This window comes from Vigna umbellata, chromosome 9 (assembly GCF_029865625.1).
Source record: "Vigna umbellata cultivar VRB3 chromosome 9, Vumbellata_1.0, whole genome shotgun sequence".
Taxonomy (NCBI): Eukaryota; Viridiplantae; Streptophyta; class Magnoliopsida; order Fabales; family Fabaceae; genus Vigna; species Vigna umbellata.
In genome coordinates, this window is record NC_142173.1 from 31822496 (window position 1) to 31842140 (window position 19645).

At 32.7% G+C, this 19645-nt stretch overlaps 2 protein-coding genes, 1 long non-coding RNA gene and 1 other non-coding gene across 5 annotated transcripts; 3 read left to right on the top strand and 1 right to left on the bottom strand.

Annotated features, from left to right (window-relative positions):
• Positions 1–701: 701 nt before the first annotated feature.
• LOC148193222 (uncharacterized) lies at positions 702–1428 on the bottom strand. The gene is made up of 2 exons (XR_015781950.1): positions 1186–1428; positions 702–1111 (listed from the first exon to the last, which is right to left on the bottom strand). It is a non-coding gene; the product is annotated as an uncharacterized LOC148193222 (long non-coding RNA).
• A 5616-nt stretch (positions 1429–7044) lies between these two features.
• On the top strand, positions 7045–9167 carry LOC124841407 (peroxidase 28-like). The gene is made up of 2 exons (XM_047317672.2): positions 7045–7658; positions 8011–9167. The coding sequence occupies exons 1-2, from the start codon at positions 7284–7286 to the stop codon at positions 8788–8790; spliced, it is 1155 nt and encodes a 384-aa protein (XP_047173628.1). The 5' UTR covers positions 7045–7283; the 3' UTR covers positions 8791–9167.
• Positions 9168–12673: 3506 nt separating this feature from the next.
• Positions 12674–16885, top strand: LOC124846176 (lysM domain receptor-like kinase 3). 2 transcript variants are annotated; one of them, XM_088099726.1, is made up of 10 exons: positions 12674–13343; positions 13454–13651; positions 13784–13923; positions 14005–14091; positions 14179–14284; positions 14457–14608; positions 14943–15040; positions 15194–15332; positions 15529–15627; positions 16186–16885. In XM_088099726.1, the coding sequence occupies exons 1-10, from the start codon at positions 12674–12676 to the stop codon at positions 16348–16350; spliced, it is 1854 nt and encodes a 617-aa protein (XP_087955852.1). In that variant the 3' UTR covers positions 16351–16885. The 2 variants fall into 2 exon arrangements, with proteins under 2 accessions (XP_087955852.1, XP_087955853.1); XM_088099727.1 differs by having other exon boundaries at positions 12689–13343; positions 14002–14091.
• On the top strand, positions 16598–16790 carry LOC124846238 (U2 spliceosomal RNA). The gene has a single exon (XR_007029519.2). It is a non-coding gene; the product is annotated as a U2 spliceosomal RNA (small nuclear RNA).
• Positions 16886–19645: the final 2760 nt, after the last annotated feature.

Here is a 19645-nt window from a genome sequence, read left to right on the forward strand (position 1 = left end):
AAAACAAGAAAACAAGATTTAATGATATTTAAGATGCTACAAACACTCAAAAGGTTTAATGCTCTTATCTGGAAATTTTCATGTCCTCTCATACTCTGAAGAACCTTTTTGAAATTTTCTGCTCAAAAAATTAATGCTCCAACGTATTGCCCAATTCAATCAGTGGGGTTTTGAGTCATTAATTATACACTCCACAATGCATATGACCAAAGTTGACTGGTTGAGATTATAGAGTGTTGTACTCCAAAAAAAATTATAGACAGAAGGCATCGTTCCAAGGTTTTAGGAGAAAATGTTGTTGTCATTTTTTTTCTAACCTCCAGTTAAGAATCTACATCTTGTGTATAAACCTGAATGTTTTCATCTTTATTGCCATCAGTAATTTAAATATTTGCATTGTTTCCAGCCTACTAAGTAAACTCATGTAATTGTAAACAACTTTTGAAGACACTCTCTCTTCATACAAGATACAACCCCTTCTGAATCAGTTTGCAAAAGATGATTTTCTTCATTTTGAATCACTAAGGTTTCCTCAGTGCAACAATTAATTTCCCCCTGTCTTTGAGCTTCCAACAAGAGCCCGGAAGTATCATCACCTACCTTAGTGTCATAACTACAACAAGCATCCAGCGGACTAACATAATCAGCAGTCCAACTAATAGTTTGCAAGAACAACAGAGATGAAGTGTAAAATTATAATAAGAAGAAAAAGGAAAATACAACATCATTTCATTAATTGAAGATAGTCAAATACATTGTTATTCCCATTTTCATCACAAACTAAGTTTAACATCACCTACGGCATCCTATCACAACGAATCCTATCACAACGAAAATGCACGATACATTATGGATTTGTCATCCATATTGAAATTACAATAATATTAACCACACAAATACAACAAACTGCCCCTATCAACAACTTCATCCATTTTTCCACAACCTTAACAGAATTTTTCAAATCAATCATCATATTCGCTACACCACCCATTTCTTCTGTCTTTGACAAACACTCATGCTTTCCTTCCCACTTCAGATTCGTATAGCATCTTTCATTACCATCATCACAACACTATTTGAAGAAATTGCAACCACCATTTTCATGCCCGTTCTGAAAAAAAAATTAAAACCCAATGAATACGACTTTGAAGTAAAACAAACAACAACTCATCCACATTCGGTTACCTTGTACTTGGGGCACCCCCAAAATTGTTTTCCTCTATTCTTAGCCGTTCGAGCTGTTCTGACCACTGTTTTCTCTCCACACAGACACAGGGGTGACACACCACGAAAAACTACATTGGGGTCTCCATTCCGCCAACCATTGCAAGTCGAAGAACAAGTTGAATGTGAATTCTGCATTTGATTCTCCATTGTGCATCCACTCGAACAACAACGTCTTTACCTTGTGAGACGACACGAGCCTAAAATAGAAAATTCCTCCAATTTGATTTTGATTTCCCACTTGCAGAGATAATGCATGTTTTAGCAAAAACAACAATACCATTTTCCATCTTTGCCCTTTCTTTAATTAATTTCAGCAAAAAATTATAATATATTTACTTAATTCTTTAATTCTAAATTTTAAAAAATCGCATTCACACAGGTCACGTCACACACTCATTAACATGGTTTTATGAAATTGACGGAAATGATTTATTTGTATCAAATTAACAAAAATAAGGACCTAATTAAGACGCCAAAAAGAACAAAGACCTATTTCAAATTCTGGACGAAAATAGGGACCTATTGAGACATTAAAACTAAAGTTTAAATATCATTGTGACCTATGTTTTCGTTGAGTTTTTTTTTTAATGTGATATTTTTTTTATCAAATTATAATCTTTTGTTAATTTTATTTCATCGAGGTATTTTTTATAATATTGATTAAATAGTTAACCAATGTTAATAAGGTAAGTTATGTATTAATTTTTTTTGTTATTTTTAAATTTTTTAATTTACAAAAGGTTTAATCATTCACTAAGTCCCTATTTTCGCATGGAATCTCAATTTCGTCCCTTTCTTTCTGAAAATATCAATTGGGTCCCAATTTTATGAAAATTGCAACAAATCGATCCTTTCCGTTAAATAGTGTCAAACGGCGTTAAAAAAATTTATGAGTGGATGCTGAGATGACGAACGAACGCTCGTCCACCAGCGAACGAACGCGCGTTCACCAGCGAACGAACGCTCGTCCACCAGCGAACGAACGCTCGTCGACCACCGAACGAACGGTCGTCCAGTGTGGAACGAACGGTCGTCCAGCAGTAAGAGGTCCAATTGGCTGGTGGACCGTTCGTTCCACACTGGACGACAGTTCGTTCGGTGGTCGACGATCGTTCGTTCGCTGGTGGACGAGCGTTCGTTCGCTGGTGGACGAGCGTTCGTTCGTCATCACAGCATCCACTAATCAATTTTTTTAACGTCGTCCAGCCAATTTAACGGAAAGGATCGATTTGTTGCAATTTTCATAAAATTGGGACCCAATTGATATTTTCAGAAAGAAAGGGACGAAATTGAGATTCCATGCGAAAATAGGGACTTAGTGAATGATTAAACCTTTACAAAAAAAAAAGTTTGTGTTAAATCAATTTGGTGTTATTTGACATTAGTACTATCACATGTTAACGCAAGTATTTTGTGTGATGTCTTAATTGAGTGTTTATTTTTATTCAATTTTAATCTTAATTTTTTTAAATGAACCAATATTATCTTTTTTTAAAAATTAAATTTAAATTTTATATAAATATTATATTGTTATTCTTATTTAAATTATATTTTTATTAGCTAATATTTTTTGAATTATCGTTAAATCAACCATAATAACTGATTTAAAAATAATTTGAGATATATTAAAGACCATGTTACAATATTAAATTTATCTTTTATTTTTAAATGGCCACCCAACTTAAGTGCAGACTTTTTTATTTTAAATTTAATTTTGTTATCACCTCATTATTTTTGTCATCTAAAATTTCTATTGTTTCTGTTTAGTTTTATCATATTTGAAATCATCCGGTTGACTTAAAAGTAACTCTATAAATACTAATTAATAAAAAATGTAAATTTTAATAAAAATATTAATATAATATTTATATTTAATTTAATCTCAATTTAAAAAGGAATAAAAATAATTTTAAAAAAAAATTAAATTAAACAAAAATAACAAATTCAGAAAATAAGGTATGAGACATGACATTGTCACCATTACGTTGATATATTTTTAAAAATTTTAAATATTAAAAAATAAAGAAAATAGAAAAAAAAATTCATGAAATGACTCATAACATATATTATTCATATACACTTTAACTATCCAATCAATGTTACCAAAAAAAATTTAATTGATAAATATTAATACTTTATTGAAAAAAGAATAGGATCATATTAAAAAAAAGAGAGACTAAATAATAGTTATACCTAATAATAATATAAAGAAAATATTGTCATTAATGTACTAATAATACATTTGATTTAAATCTTAGGGTTAAATATGTTTTTCGTCCCTTAAGTATCACATGATTTTGGTTTTAGTCCCTACTCGAAACTTTGATGGTTTTTAATCCTCATAGTATTGAAACTATTAGTATTAGTCCTTAAAAATGGACGGCGTCAACTTTTAGTTGATCTGGCAAACGGAGAGGCCACGTCTTCTTCTTAAGTATCTGTCACGTTGCTTCTTCGTCATCTCAGTTGGGGGCAAAGCTGAATTATCTTTTTCTCATCTCAGATTAACCAATTCACCAAAGGCTCCCTATCATCCTTTTCGTCAATCCTCAACGCCACTTTCAACTCCTTCAACCCTTGTGCTGCAAATTCGAACCTTCCACTCCTCAACGCTTCCTTCACACTTTCTAACCTCTTGTTCAACCCCACAACGGTTCCAACCAGCCCTAGGAGCTCCTTCTTCACCTTTAGCTCCTCTTTCTTCACCTTCATTTCCGACACAACCTCGCGCACCTCGGCATCGATCGGTCGGTCGGAGAGGAGTCGGATAATGGCGGTGACGTCGTTGGAGACCTCGCGAGTCTGCGAAACGGCATCGTTGCACAGAGAAGAGGCGCGTGAAGTCTTCACGGTGTGAGACGAGGTAGAACTGGACCTGAGAGCGGATCTGGAGGGACTGTGACTCGAGGCGCTGGATCAGGAGGTGCAGATCGAGCGCTGATAGAGGGGAGGTTGGGTCCGAGAGGTCCTGCGCCGAGAGAAGGTCGCGGAAGTTGATATTGTCGAAGAGAGACTCCATCGATGATGCTAGCGCGGTGGCGAAGATGGCGGAGACTGCTAACGTGCATTTGGAGTGTGTTTGTGGGGAGGGTGTTACGTGATGGGTGCGTTTGGACTTGATGGACTTTTGGTTTCAGCTTTGCGTGACATTAGTTTAATCCGAGATGACGAAAAAGAAGAATTCAGCTTTGCCCCCAACTGAGATGACGAAGAAGCAACGTGACAGATACTTAAAAAGAAGACGTGGCCTCGCCGTTTGCCAGATCAACTAAAAGTTGACGCCGTCCATTTTTAAGGACTAATACTAATAGTTTCAATACTATGAGGACTAAAAACCATCAAAGTTTCGAGTAGAGACTAAAACCAAAATCGTGTGATACTTAAGGGACGAAAAATATATTTAACCCTAAATCTTATACTGATATGTATAGGGTAAATAACATGTTGACCACTGACTCATTTCCTCCACGGATCAATGAGCATGTCAATTTTCACAATACTAGGTCAAAGACATTCTAACAAAACATAGTTTGTTCCAATCCATTTCCACCCTTAAGTGCACGGAGAATATCTCATGAGAACAACAACATTTGACTTTAATTCATTTCAGAATGAACTCTGACTTCAATTTTTATTTTTTATTTTTTGACTGGGCTCTATTTTCTCATCAGTTTACTAATTGTAGACTAATAGCTTAGTTGGTTACAATTTGTACATAATATGTCTATGTGATTAAAAAAAACCCAAATATATAAAGTATATTTTTAACATCATAAATTAGTGTGTAATTTAGTTCAAATAATCATATATAAAAAAAATACTTTTTTAAATAGTTACTTTATTTTATACAAATCAATTCACTTTATTTCAAATATTTCTTAACTGTACCAACGTAACGATATTAAGGTTTTTGTACGTAGGCAAATTTAAACAAAAGATTACTGTAATAACCGAGAATTATAAAGAAAATTGGAGAAAGATATGTGTATGCATTGGATTGTACCGTTCGGTTTTTAGAGTGGTATATAAATGAAAGTTTCAAATTTCGTTCATCTCTGCATACATTCTCTTTCTAAAATTCTGATCTCTTCTTTTCTCCTCCTCTCTAGATTTCTTCCATCTCATCTCATCTATTCTATAATCAGACTGTGTCTCAGGAATCGTGGTGTCAAAAGCTTCCATTTCTACCGATCAGACTCTTGTTTAGAGTTGGTAAATTTCATTCCTTTAATTCTTGTGAATTTCTGGAATTTCTAGCACATGCAAGTAAACTTTGTTGTTTGCATGTGTTCATCAGCCTTCTCTTTATCTTTCTAACTTCCTTTTTGGTACTTTGGATGGTTCTCACCAATCAGTGAGCTATAGGAGTTCTTAGGATTTTCTGGAAGTGTGAGCAAATTCTGGAAGGGTAGAAGACTTTTCCCATTCGGTTAAGAGGTAAGAGAAGCTAGTTAATTTAATTGTTTGGTTGGTGATGTATGAAAACATTGGTTGATAGTTTTGCATGTGGGTGAAATTGAATGTTTGAGTGATCGACATTGTTTGTTTGACATGTTAATTGTTGTGATTGTCGAGTTGTAGATTATACAGACCTTGGAGTGAATTCTGGGTTGGGAAAAATATTCAGTTATGGGAAATTGTAGTGTGTACTTCATTCTGCAGAAGTTATGCAGAAAGTCGAGCGCTCGTTGTTGAACGCTCGGCCAGGTCAGGTAATCGGTCTTAGCGGTATTCAGTTTCGTAGTAGTATTCTATTTTAATGTTGCTCGGTTTAGTACTGACGTTCGGTTTTAACAGTATTCGTTTTCGGCCTTGACAGTATTCGATTTGGTATTAGCGTCCGTTCTTAGTCGTACTAGGTGTTAGCGTTCGTTTTTAGTCGTACTAGGTATTAGCGTTTGTTTTTAGTCGTTTTTGGTTTGAGCATTGCTCGTTAAAGGACCATTCGGTCACGTTCATGTGTTGTGTGTGTTTTTCCGTTCGGTCTCATTCATTGGTTATGTTGAAATTTCCCGTTCGGTCGTACTCAGAGGTTGTGTTGTTGTCTGTTCAGTTTCTTCTACAAAGTGTTATTTGGTCTATTAAACGTTGATTTCATTGTTTGGTTTGGATTGATTATTAGAATTGTATTGATCTATCTATATGTGAAATTGTATTGAAAATTAAATGAAGTATGAAGTTCCAACTGGTATGAAAGAGAATTCCAAGGAGGAATATCTCAGTGATCGGTAAATCAAGGAGTTGTTATAGTATGAATATAGATAGCAAAATCTAGGACGTTCGTCCTGACATTCTAATGATCTTATAAAGTTTTTTTTAATTGTTTATAATCTTAAACTTGACCATAAAATTAGAACTCGTCACATTATCTTCAATTTTAATACATTGAATCTTTAAATTTTTGAAAATAAATTAATAATGTTTTTATTAATTAAATGACGTTTCAGTTAATATTTAAGTTAGATAATGAGATAAACAATTCAAACTCAACCTAAAACATCGTCTAAAAAATTAGCAAATTAGAAAAATTATATTTATTAATTTTGAAAGTTTGTAAAGAGAATTTCTTCAGGTGCAGAAAGAAGAGTCCTGAAGTCATAGGTTTTCGGCCGAATAACTACAGCATTGTGACAATCATGAACGAAACCCAATTTATCTTACACGAGTGGCAGGTTTTATGTTGGGTGAACAGCTAACTTCTCGCGGCAACCTTAAACCAAAACAAGGGAGAAAAGAGAGGTTGTGAAAGTTCATTGACTTTGGCCTAATTAATTTCCCTTCCAATAGTAATGAAGGAAAAAATGACAATGTTCCAAGTTTAGAAAGACAAAAATCTATAATTAATTTGCTACTTTTGTATCCTCTCTGCAATCAAAAATTCTCCATTAGGTCATGCCTATTTGAATCAAACACCATAATTGACAGTACACAAGGGAACACCTGTCCTTAATAACAACCTCAGACAACAAACGCACTTTCTTGGGTTATAAAAGACCGAATATTTGTTTCCTTTGGGTGCCATTGAACCTACATTGAGTTTTTCTCAGCACAGGAAAATGGCACGGATCTTCCTTAACACTCTTTCTCTGCTGCTCCTGCTTCTTGCTCCTTCCGAGGCTGATCAAATAAATTCATACCAACCGGCATCTAATTTTGAAACTCACGTTCCTTTTCTGGGCCGCCATGAAGATTCCAACACTGAACTAACAGGTGATTCAGCCGAGGACAGAAAACGCTTCAATGATCGAACACCCTACACAATGTCTCAAAATGCTTTCCACGCTCCCGGCAAACTCACTGAAGGATTCTACGACCAAACTTGCCCCGATGCAGAAAACATCATCACCAAAGCTTTCCTCCAGATCGTTGAGCAGAATCCAGGCGCTATCGGTCACATCCTTCGCCTTCAGTTCCATGACTGCTTCGTCAATGTAAGCATTTCCTAACAATGCATTGCCTCATCGTACTTCTCTTTCTTCTCTATAAATCAATCTTATTATTATAACCAAAGTATATATATATAGTACCACTAACATAACCATCAATTTGGTTCAAACATTTTAGAGAAAAAGTAAATTAATAGTGAAATGAAATCAGTCAAGGTGATGACAGTAAAATAGTTTTTATAGTTAATCAAGGACAAAATTTTCTGTGTTAGGAAAAAAGAATTCTATGAAGTAATCTGTAGAGGGTCATTTGTATATTTATATTTTTGCTATATATATGAACGACAAGACAGTGATGAGTTTCTAACCGAAGTTGGGATGATGGGATTGAACAAAGGGATGCGATGCATCGATATTGTTAGATTATACACCATCGGGTGACCTGGTTGAGAAAGGCTCGATGTTCAATGGTCTACTCCTGAAAGGGGCTGACATAATAGATGACATAAAGGCAAAGCTGGAGAACAAGTGTCCTGGAACCGTGTCATGTGCAGACGTATTGGCATTTACAAACAACGCAGCAATGACAATGGCGGGTTTACCTGCTCAGAGGCCCCTTGGAGGTCGCAGAGACTCTATCGTTTCCCTTGCAAGCGTTGTAGAATCCGACAATCTTCCTATGTCAGATTGGAACATCGACCAAATGATGGAACTGTTTGGCAGGAAAGGGTTCAACATAGAAGAAATGGTGGTGATGATTGGTGCACATTCTGTTGGGATTTCTCATTGCGACTTCTTCATGCAGAGGGCCTTAAACTTCAGTGGGACTGGGATCCCTGACCCTAACCTGGGTGTGGAGGCGATTGATGAAATAAAAAAAGCATGTCCTAACCCTGGCACAACCCTGTATAGGAACCCCCCTGTGAACTTTGATGCCACACCAACTGTTCTTGATAACCTCTTCTTCAAGGACATGGTGGAGAGAAGGAGAACTTTGCTCATTACCGATTCACATCTGTATGAAGATCCCAGAACTAGGCCAATCGTCGAACAGATGGCAGCTGACCCTACCTTGTTCCCCAAGAGATTTCCTGAGGTCATGGTCAAACTCACTTCTTTGAATGTGCTCACAGGGAATGAAGGGGAGGTGAGGAAGATTTGTAGATCCACCAATTAAACATCAAACAAATTACTGTAACCATGTCATCATCATCATTAACCAAATTTCTTATTCTTTAATTCTTTTTTTCCCTACTGGGGCATTTTCTTCATATCCACAATCATCGCTGCCTCTTTTCTTCCTTCCATTTGGAATTTCTGTCATGTATTCATGGCCAACTAAATATTATTGATTTTTTTCTTATGTATTTCTGTCATGAATTCATGCGCAACTAAATTCAAAACTCTTAGTTGCAAAAATTGTGTAAAACTACCTGTCCCAAAAATCAGAGAAAGAGACCACGGCAGAAATCCATGGTTTCCCCTCTGTTGTTGTATGAAAGTTCTTAATTATTGCCTTTTGTACTCTTGGTTTATGTACATGTAAATTTTAAAAAAATAATTACGAGGCAGGCAAAAAAAATTTCGGGCCAATAACTTCAAAGTCCTGCCAGTTTCATCCTTATACAATGGTGGTTTCACCCTTGTACAGGGGAGGCGTGTATCCAAAATCGATATTAAGACATGCTAATCAATTACCATGTCTTTTATCATTAAAAATAATAAAAATATTAAATAAATAAAGTTTATGATTTTAATTATTTTTGTAATTAAATTAAATTTTTTGTAAAATAATTTTAATTAAATAATTTATAACTATAATTATAATAATTATGTAATTAAAAATTCCAAAAAATTATATTTAATTATAATTTATTTTTTTAATTTTTATTGTTGTATTATAACTTTTTACGAAATATAATTAATTAATAACAATTTTTTCCATTATAAACAATTTAAATTAATAAAAATATTAAATATTAAATATAAATAATTTAAATCAAATTAAAATATAAAATAATTAAATTTGTAGGGTTTTAGGACTCTTAAGTCGTACATTCCTACACACTTTCACTTTTTTTTTATTTATTTTATTATTTAAAATGATTTATAATTTTTAAAGTTTTTTAATATTATTAAATAAATAAATTTCATTATTTTAATTATTTTTATAATTAAATTAATTTTTTTATAAAATGATTTTAATTAAATAATTTATAACTATAATTCTTATAATTATGTAATTAAGAATTCAAAAACAATTATATTTCATTACAATTTTTTTTAATATAATAAATTTACTTAAACAAATATTTATTATAATTAATTTATTAAAATAAAATAAAATAATTTATGCATTTTTATTTATGTAATTACAATAATTTTGGTTAGAAATTATTTAAAATAATTAATAATATTAAAACAATGAAGTGTATCTAAAAATGAAAAGAATTTTATTTTTAATAATATTGAAAAACTTTAATAATAAACTTTAATTTTAATTAATAACATTAAACATAATGAGAAATAATTTTAAAATAATTTAATTAATAATGTTAAAAAAATTTAATTATTAATTAGATATAATTTTATTATTTTAAAAACATTTAAATACATTATTTAAAAATTATAAATAATTTTCAATAATAAAAGAATTTAAAAAGTGAAAGTGTGTGGGTGGACAACTTCATTTAACATAAAAAGTCACAATTTTAGTTATATTATATTTTTATTTATTTAAATAGTTTATATTAAATATTTTTATTAATTTAAATAGTTTATAATGAAAAAAATTCTTATTAATTAATTATAATTCGTAAAATAATATAATATAATAATAATTAAAAAAATTAATTATAATGAAATATAATATCTTTTGAATTTTTAATTACATAATTACAATTATAAATTATTTAATAGAAATAATTTTATAAAAGAATTAATTTAATTATCAAAATAATTAAAATCATGAAATTTATTTATTTAATAATATTAAAAAACTTTAATTATTAATTAGATATAATTTTAATTATTTTAAATATATTTAAAACATTATTTACAGAATATAAGTGATTTTAAATAATAAAAAATTAAAAAAGAAAAAAAAGTAAAAATGTGTGGGATACACGACTTTAATAGGAGAATTCGTCAATCCCTACAACTTTAATATTTTTATTATTTTGTAATGAAAAAAACGTAATAATTGATTACCATGCTTAATAATCGATTATCATGCCCTAAATTTTTTTTTAACACGACTTCACCTATGATTACTGTGTCAGGATGAAGTCGTGCAAGGGTACGACTTCTTCATTTAAAGTCTGAACCCCACGACTTGCATATTTGCGTAATTGGAAAATTTTTTGCCTACATTCGTAATTGTAACATCCCAAAAATATAGTATAACTATATTATAGAGTCATCACATAACATGATAAAATAGCATAGTCATCTACTAATTAATAAAGTATTAACAATACAATTATCCAAAAATAACCATAGAATTAAAACTTTACAGAATACTGCCTAAAGAACAAAACTATAGACACAACCGATCGGTCCCTACAAAACTTCACATGATCTATCAGTACTAAACTAAGCAGTCGGGTCATCTCCATCTAGCGCCTGCTCCACCGAACACTCACCATCCTCTGCTCACATCCACCAGATGATCATTTCAAAGGAGAAATGTCGAACGACAACATGACAAGGCAGAAAGTATGGTAAGCCAGTGTAATTTAATAATCATGTAAACATACAATCCAAACATACCGAACAGATAAAATAATTAAACACGAAGAAAAACATATAACACATATTGACCGACCACTTTAACCGACCGTCTGGACTAGTATGAATATGTAGCTTTGGCCGTTCGTACATTCATGGGTGTAGTAATTGGAAAACCATCAGCTGCCACACGAGGTTAACCCGTTATCACTCACCGTAGGACCCCCCTCGGCTAGGGCCTCTTGTTATTCTTACGACATGACTTACCCATCTCTACTTAAGACTTGGTATTGTATACAAATTTTATAAATATTAAATTTTATATAAACATTTTATTATGTTTAACCGTTATTGTGAATCTCGATCTGGATCATCTAACATGATTAGCACTTGCTGGAAAGATTGAAACACATTCATTTGATGGAGTTTTATAGTTCAAAATTTCTGTTTATGAATTATGTTGTTATCAATAGATTTATTCTATATATTAGTTATTTTACCATGAGAATATTAGTTATTAAAACCTTTCACTTTAACTCACCCAAAGGTGAATTTTGTTCACCTATTTCTAGAGACTTACTACGCTTAGAGGCTAATTACTTGGATAATGAGAATAAAAATAATAATAAGATGGTCTTCGTAATGTATAAAAATCATTATATTGATCAATCCAATTTAGATTTGTGATTTAATAATACATATGCATAAAACGTAAATTTGAAAATACGTGAATTTATTTCTATAATTAAGAGATTTGTCCGCATAGAGGATAATGGTAAACTTAAATATCTATTTACATATAGAACTAGAAAATAAGGTTGGGGAGTTAATTCCGAAGATGACATAAACGCTTATGACGAGAATTAGATTTTTGTTACACTTGTTTCTTTAAAATCCAAGTTAGTATGCTTCAACTGAAAACGACTGCCTAACGTGAGGATAAAACGAAAACCCAGATAAAATAATATAAATTTTGCCAGTCGTCGACATTCAAGTGGGATTAAACTACAGCTAGAGTGTGACTTGTGATGGCACCATGGCTTTTTTATTCGATGTGGAACTTGTCTATGGCTTTTGTTTTCTGTTCGAGTCCACCATTGCCGTCGGAGATCCAACAAATATGCTTCATCCATACGATTGGAACCAAATAGTTCTATAATAATCATCACCATCATCACATTTTGTAAAATCATGCTAAGTGGAGAACGTTTCTAGTTCTTGAAATCAAGAAGCAACAACCACATGATGACAAGTGCAATGCAACGGATGCACTTGGAAATTAACCAGTTTGTTATTGCTTTCCTATCTCTCTTCCCTTTCAAACAGGTTTCATGATCACACAAACCATGGCTTCTCTTCTTTCTCTTCTTTCTCTTCTCATTCCTCTTCTTGCAACTTCTTGTGTAAGTGTAGCTGTGTTTTCCTTCCAAGCTTCTCTCAAAACAACTTACATTGAACCGTTCAGATGCTCCTCCATGATCAGCACATGCAATGCCTCACTCTACCACATAAGTTACAATCACAACGCAGATGACTTAGCCAACTTTTACTCCGTTCACCCCTCCCAAATCAAACCTATAATGCGTGGCACAAAGCAAGATTACCTTATAACAGTGCCTTGTTCCTGCAATAGCTCCAATGACCTTGGCGGATATTTCTATGATACAACCTACAAGGTGAAGCCTAATGACTCTTCTGTGGAGATTAACAACATTGCCTACAGTGGCCAAGCCTGGTCTATTAACAGAGAAGTGAACCCAAACGAGGAATTAGCAATAAATCTTCCTTGTGGGTGTTCAGAAAAAAATGACTCTCAAATTGTTGTCACGTATACAGTTCAGCGGAGTGATACACCCATATCAATCGCTACTCTGCTAAATGCTACCTTAGCAAACATGGTGAGTATGAACGAAGTTCTGGTTCAGAACCCCTCATTCATAGATATTAGTTGGGTGCTGTATGTTCCAAGGGAACTCAATGGTTTGCCTTCCAATGGAAAAGGTGATGATTTCTCTTCCTCAATCCCTTCTATATTTCAGCATTCATGATTTTTCCATATTTTTATTGGCTCGCGGTGCAAAAATCTTAGCATGGCTTTCCCTTGTTTGCAGAAAAGAAACACTATATAATCATTGGCATCTTGGCGGGTGTGACATTCTTTTCAATTGTTACTTTGATAATTCTCGTTGTCGTTCTTAGGAGATCCAGGGCCAGTGTAGCCGCAAAAAATGATCCAAATATTGTGTCTAAAAGATCAATTGGAAATAGAACTATTTCCATAAAGGACTTTCATGCAGAACATATAGAAGGTAACTTGAAAATAAATTTTTGGAAGCAAAAGCAACTGATTTTCGAAAATACGAAGTTTTCAGTAATTTGCTAATATCTCTACAAGGAGACTAAGAAGGTCTTTTGTTTATTCATGATAAATATGGCCGAAGATGCAACTCCATTTGAATCAGAAAGACCAGTAATTTATGCTCTAGAGGAGATTGAAGATGCTACAAATAACTTTGATGAAACGCGAAAGATTGGAGTAGGTGGATACGGGAGTGTGTATTTCGGAATGTTAGAGGAGAAGGTATGAAAACCCAAGACATTGAAGCATATTTTCATTTGCTGATTGAGAATTGGAGAATGATAGCTGTTTTAACCTCAGGAGGTTGCAGTAAAGAAGATGAGGTCTAATAAATCCAAAGAATTCTATGCAGAACTCAAGGCCTTGTGTAAGATCCATCACATTAACATTGTAAGTAATGTCTCTGATGAAGAGAGCTTTGGCATTATCTTTAAGATATGTTGTTTGATTATACTATAGATATAAACACTATTTCAGGTGGAGTTGTTGGGATATGCCAGCGGAGATGACCACCTTTATTTGGTGTATGAGTATGTTCCAAATGGATCTCTCAGTGAGCATCTTCATGATCCATTACTGAAAGGTATATCGATGCCAAAATCATTTTCCAAACAAAAGTAAGCCTATGAGACATTTTAGGACTCAAACAAACACAAAATATAACTCTTCTCAAAAGATGAATCCAATAAGTGAGTATTATTACTTAAAGATCAAATTAAGTAATATAACCTAATTTTACCATTGTATTGGTACAGGTCACCAGCCTCTTTCTTGGTGTGCTAGGGTTCAAATTGCATTGGATGCAGCAAAAGGTCTGGAATACATACATGATTACACGAAAGCTCGATATGTGCACCGTGATATAAAGACTTGCAATATTCTCCTTGATGAGAAGCTAAGAGCAAAGGTAAATCTTGCTTTGTTTTGCTCCCTTCTGCTCTGTCCAAATTGCCACCACTAAAAGAAAATTGGGACTAATTCTATTTTTTTTTTTAATATACAAAGTAAACTGAATCAGCTATTCATGTTATCATATAATAAACATGTTATAACACTGTAGATTAACAAAACAACGAAGGTTTTAAAACATTGTACTTGTCCCTTTTAATTTAACTTGTCTTGTAAGAAATTGCCGGGGATGAATTTATTTTATTTCTTTGTAAAGCTGAGTTGGAAAACTTTGAACCAAAGTCTCTATACTTAGTTCAAAATCAATCGTTAAGTTGGCCTTTTGTACGTAGGTAGCAGATTTTGGACTTGCAAAGCTAGTAGAACGAACCAATGATGAAGAATTCATAGCAACAAGGCTTGTTGGAACACCGGGCTACCTTCCACCAGAGTAGGTTTTGTGCTTTCAGATCATAAGTACACTCTTCTGGTGTATTCAACAGAATCAATTTTCTTGCTACCATTATACACTTAAACCCATGTCAAAAAAAGTTACACACCAGTTGATTTTATTCTGACTTGATAGCTTTTTTGCTCCTTTTAGATCTGTTAAGGAGCTTCAAGTGACTATAAAAACAGATGTTTTTGCATTTGGGGTGGTTCTGTCAGAGTTGATAACAGGGAAACGTGCACTATTTCGTGACAACCAACAAGCCAACAATATGAAATCACTTGTTACAGTTGTAAGTCAAACTCGTTTTTCATAGAACATTAAAAAGAGAAATAGAATTTAAGGTTGAGAGTATGTACTGTGAAAATGAAATCCAAAAAATCAATAGTTCACTTTTATTCAGAGAAATCTAACTCTGCAGTTGACTCAATACTCAAACATTTATTATTATTATTATTATTTGAAAGGCTTCTTTTCATCATATTCAGGTTAGCCAAATTTTCAGAAATAAATACCCAGAGAATGCTTTAGCAGATGCCGTAGATGGGAATCTTCAGCATAACTATCCCATGGAAGATGTCTACAAGGTTAGATTTACCTGAAGTTCCTATCTCTCTGTGGACTCAATGGAAATATAAATAAAAAAAAATAGTTTTGACAGATATTTGTTTTTAAGAGACAGTAAATTAGTAATTGAGGATATCAGTTTCACTCCGGAGGACCTGTAACCAAAACTTTTCCCTTTAAGAAGTCAAGAGCACCAATGAAAAGTTTATGCTTCAAAGATAATAGGGATTTTATTAGTAAGCTTATCATAAATTAGGATGCATTTTCTTTGACTAAAACTTCATAGACGACTAGAAAAGGGGTGAAAACAAACAAACGAATGAGTTTCTTAATCACCTAAAACAAACAATCTTTTAAAGGCAAAAGCATTAGATGGGTTTTGTGTTTGAACAAAGATAATAATGATCACTCCTTTAACATAGTTATTGTGTGTCTTTAGAGATAATGTAGGGGATAGAATAATGCTGTTGCTTTCCTTAGTCTAATATTATTCTGACATAAAATAGTTATATCACTTTTTCACAAGACTCGTTTTTCCCTTTTCATAATTTTGTTATTTGGAACATTTGGCTTTGCAGATGGCAGAAGTAGCTCATTGGTGTTTGTGGGAAGATCCAAACGACAGGCCTGTGATGAGGGAGATAGTTGTGGCATTGTCAGAGATTGTTATGTCATCCACAGAATGGGAAGCATCACTAGGTGGAGACAGCCAAGTCTTCAGCGGGGTTCTTGATGGAAGATGAACACCCTTTTCTTACTTCACAATTCTACACTAATGCTTCTTCTCTTTCTTGCATTCATCAAATCTCATGCTGCTACCATTTTCACTTTATGCTCTGCTGTATATATTCCTACACATTTTTAATACAAGATTATAGAATTAAATCGTGGAAGCTTCTGACTCAAGTTATGAAGTCCCACACTTGTCAGAACACTGACAAGGAGTTGCAGCTTAAGATATAAAATCTAAACACTTTAAACTTTCAAAGCATACCTTTCTCGGCCTTTTGGCTAAGATCAAGTGTAGTATCTGTTCTTATCAGTTTAATATCTGATATGTGGACTATTAGTTCACACGATATTAAATTAATTTTTTGAGGGAGAGAAACAACAAGTAGCTTGCTGCTTGGTTTCTTAAGCATCGTCCTTGTTTTGCACTCTTGCAAGGCCTGGTGCATCCCACTCAAATTAGTTCAATTTTCTGGTCTGATTTTTGATGCTCTAATTTTATGTTCCTAGTTAAATGATTGTTTGTGTAATTTTGACTGAGTTTTAAGTTGAAAATTTTAAATTTACCCTATTAATTGTATTGATCAAATGAATTATTTTTACATTATTATGATTATTTATTTGTTAATATAAATTAGAGTTATTTTTTATTTATGTTTGACATGAATTTTGTTAATCACTGAAACTATTTTTAGGTATAAATCAAATGTAATTATTTTTTTTCCATAGTTGCAATGTTGGAATAATAATTTTTATATTCAGTGGTGGTTAAAATACGAAAAAAATTTGCACAAACTTTAAGTGTTGTATTTAAAAAAATAAAAAATGTTTCGGTTCGACCGGTCAAGTATTCACAACTCCAAGATGTATTTAAGTTCTTCGTTTCTTTCTCTTTTGTATATATATGTTCAGTCTTCAACTCGTTTAGTATTTTGAGTTTTTCGTTTATCCATCTGAAAGACACCTATAAAGATATTTTGATGCTTAAGTTAAGAAGGGTCCAAGTGTTCAAGTATTAAATGCAACAATCAGTGTGTATAACTAATTTGGACCCCCCTATGTATACAAAATATAATGAGTTTTTACTTATTATTGGTCTAATTATGACCTAAACGTCCCTTAATTATAATTATAAGGTTGATTTGCATTAATTTTTGCAAGCCTGCTTAACCATGCTAGCTACTACCCGATTGGTCATTCCATCGACCGGTCAGCCTTTGTCGGGATTTGTCCGAGAAGCGCCATGGGCTTTCTTGGTCCTAAGTGTTTGAATAGATTGGATGGGGCTACCAAAGCTATAATTAACCCAAATGATTTGTGTTGGCCTTTGGTGAGATACCTACTATATATTGGCCTCCCAAGCCCAAGCAATGGAGGACTCACTATGATGGGGTTAACAACTGCTCAAAAGTGGCTTGATAGTACTACTTAGGATTGATGTTTGACTGGATAAGTTTGAAAAGCGACTATTGGAGCTTAAGGAGACGTGATGCCTCGTACTACGTGCTATTAGTTATAACATCAGATGTGAAACATTAGATCTCCTCAATCGTTGGATGCGTCTTAATTTTATGGTCTAGAAGATGTGACTGCTAGCCTTCGTTTTTTGTAAATAGGTTAGACGTTGACTTGCCATGTTCACCTTTCTTTTCTCGAAGCTTTGCACACGCCATTCAAATTTTGTTATTAAGGTAATAATGATTGCAATCAACATTTCTTTTTCAGAGGAGTCCTCTAGTCAAAATGGTAGGGATTCATGGATACCAAGTTTTCTATGTTCAGTAGGGGTTCATTGTTAAACATGCCCTTAACCAAGTTTTACTCGTTCGTTAGGGGTTCATAGGTTAATACGCCTTTTAACCGAATTCTATGCGTTTAGTGGGGGTTCATAGGTGAACTCACCTTAATCGAGGTCAACCCCTTCGATAGGGGTTCATAGGTGAGCATGCCCTTAATTGAGTTCTATGCATTTTGGTAAGGGTTCTTAGACGAACACACCTTTAAGCGATCACGTGATTTGGTTGGGAGAGGTTCAATTTTAAACATATCCTTACTTGACCGATGTTAGTGTGTGTGTTTGGTGCAAATATTTGATGAAAAATATGCTTTTGTTGATAAAGGGCACCTCGTTAAAACCTTATCAACCAAAACCCTCCTTATGAAAAAAAAAGTCAAAGGTAGGAAAGAACACCATTCAAAATTTACATCAATTAGTTGAAATAAAATTTAAGGTGTGTAACATTCCAAGTATTAGGTATTGTCTTGTCGTTTGGATGTTGTAGCATATAGGCATCGTTGTGCAAGTTCTCCACCACTTTGAATGACCCTTCCTAGTTCGATGCAAGCTTGCTATGTGTAGACATCTTTCGCTGTCGTTTGTCTTTGATTCCTTGTTTCCTGATTGTACACTTTAGTCTTAAGCCTGTTTAATACTTTAAGTTTCTCGTTTGTCTAGGACTGCTCAAAGGGCACCTGCAAAAAATATTTTGATGCTTAAGTAAAAAAAGGTTCAAGTGCTCAAGTATTAAATGCAATAATCAATGTGTCCAATTACCTTGCTTGGACTCCTATTTATATAAATTATAATAGGCTTTTATTTACGATTGACTTAATTACGACTCAATCATCTCTTAATTATAATTACTAGATTGATTTGTATTAATCTTTACAAGTTTGCTTAACCATACTAACTGTGTTTGATCGATCATTTTATTGTTTGGTCGACTTTTGTAGGAATTTGTTAAAGTGTCATAGACTTTCTTTAGTTCGGAGTATTCAAATAGATGAATGAGACTCTTAAAAATATACCGATTTGTGTTGGACCAATTGGCTACTTATTATACAAAAAAAAATTATATAAAAACAATTCAAATCAATTTACTCAATTTTTAAAAGAATTTTGCAAACTTTTTTTATTGAAACATAAATTTAAAATATTATTAGACGATTTTTCTAAAGAAATTTGTAAAAGAAGAATATATATATAAAAAAAGAAATTTATAAGAAAAAATAACTTTAAGTTAAAAATAAAAGTTTGAAAAAATTTATGTTAATTATTTCGAGAAATTATTTATGTATAACTTAAATTTGTAGAAATCATTTAACAAATATTTCAAATTTTTATTTCTCTTATTTTTATCTTCTGAATCATATTTATGATAACAAATGAAATTATCTTCTTTCTGAATTAAATATATATATATATATATATATATATATATATATATAATGATAAAATATAATTTTTAAATATAGTTTAAAATTGAAAAAGATATTTAATTTATATTTTTTAAAATATTTTTTTTTATA

What these genes read in the sequence shown, in the direction of transcription:
- LOC124846176 (XM_088099726.1), top strand. Translation starts at nt 12,674, where the DNA reads ATGATCACACAAACCATGGCTTCTCTTCTTTCTCTTCTTTCTCTTCTC. An exon ending in TTTGCCTTCCAATGGAAAAG is followed by an intron (nt 13,344 to 13,453) that starts GTGATGATTTCT and finishes CCTTGTTTGCAG; the next exon opens with AAAAGAAACACTATATAATC. An exon ending in TCGGAATGTTAGAGGAGAAG is followed by an intron (nt 13,924 to 14,004) that starts GTATGAAAACCC and finishes TAACCTCAGGAG; the next exon opens with GTTGCAGTAAAGAAGATGAG.
- LOC124841407 (XM_047317672.2), top strand. Translation starts at nt 7,284, where the DNA reads ATGGCACGGATCTTCCTTAACACTCTTTCTCTGCTGCTCCTGCTTCTT. An exon ending in TCCATGACTGCTTCGTCAAT is followed by an intron (nt 7,659 to 8,010) that starts GTAAGCATTTCC and finishes GATTGAACAAAG; the next exon opens with GGATGCGATGCATCGATATT.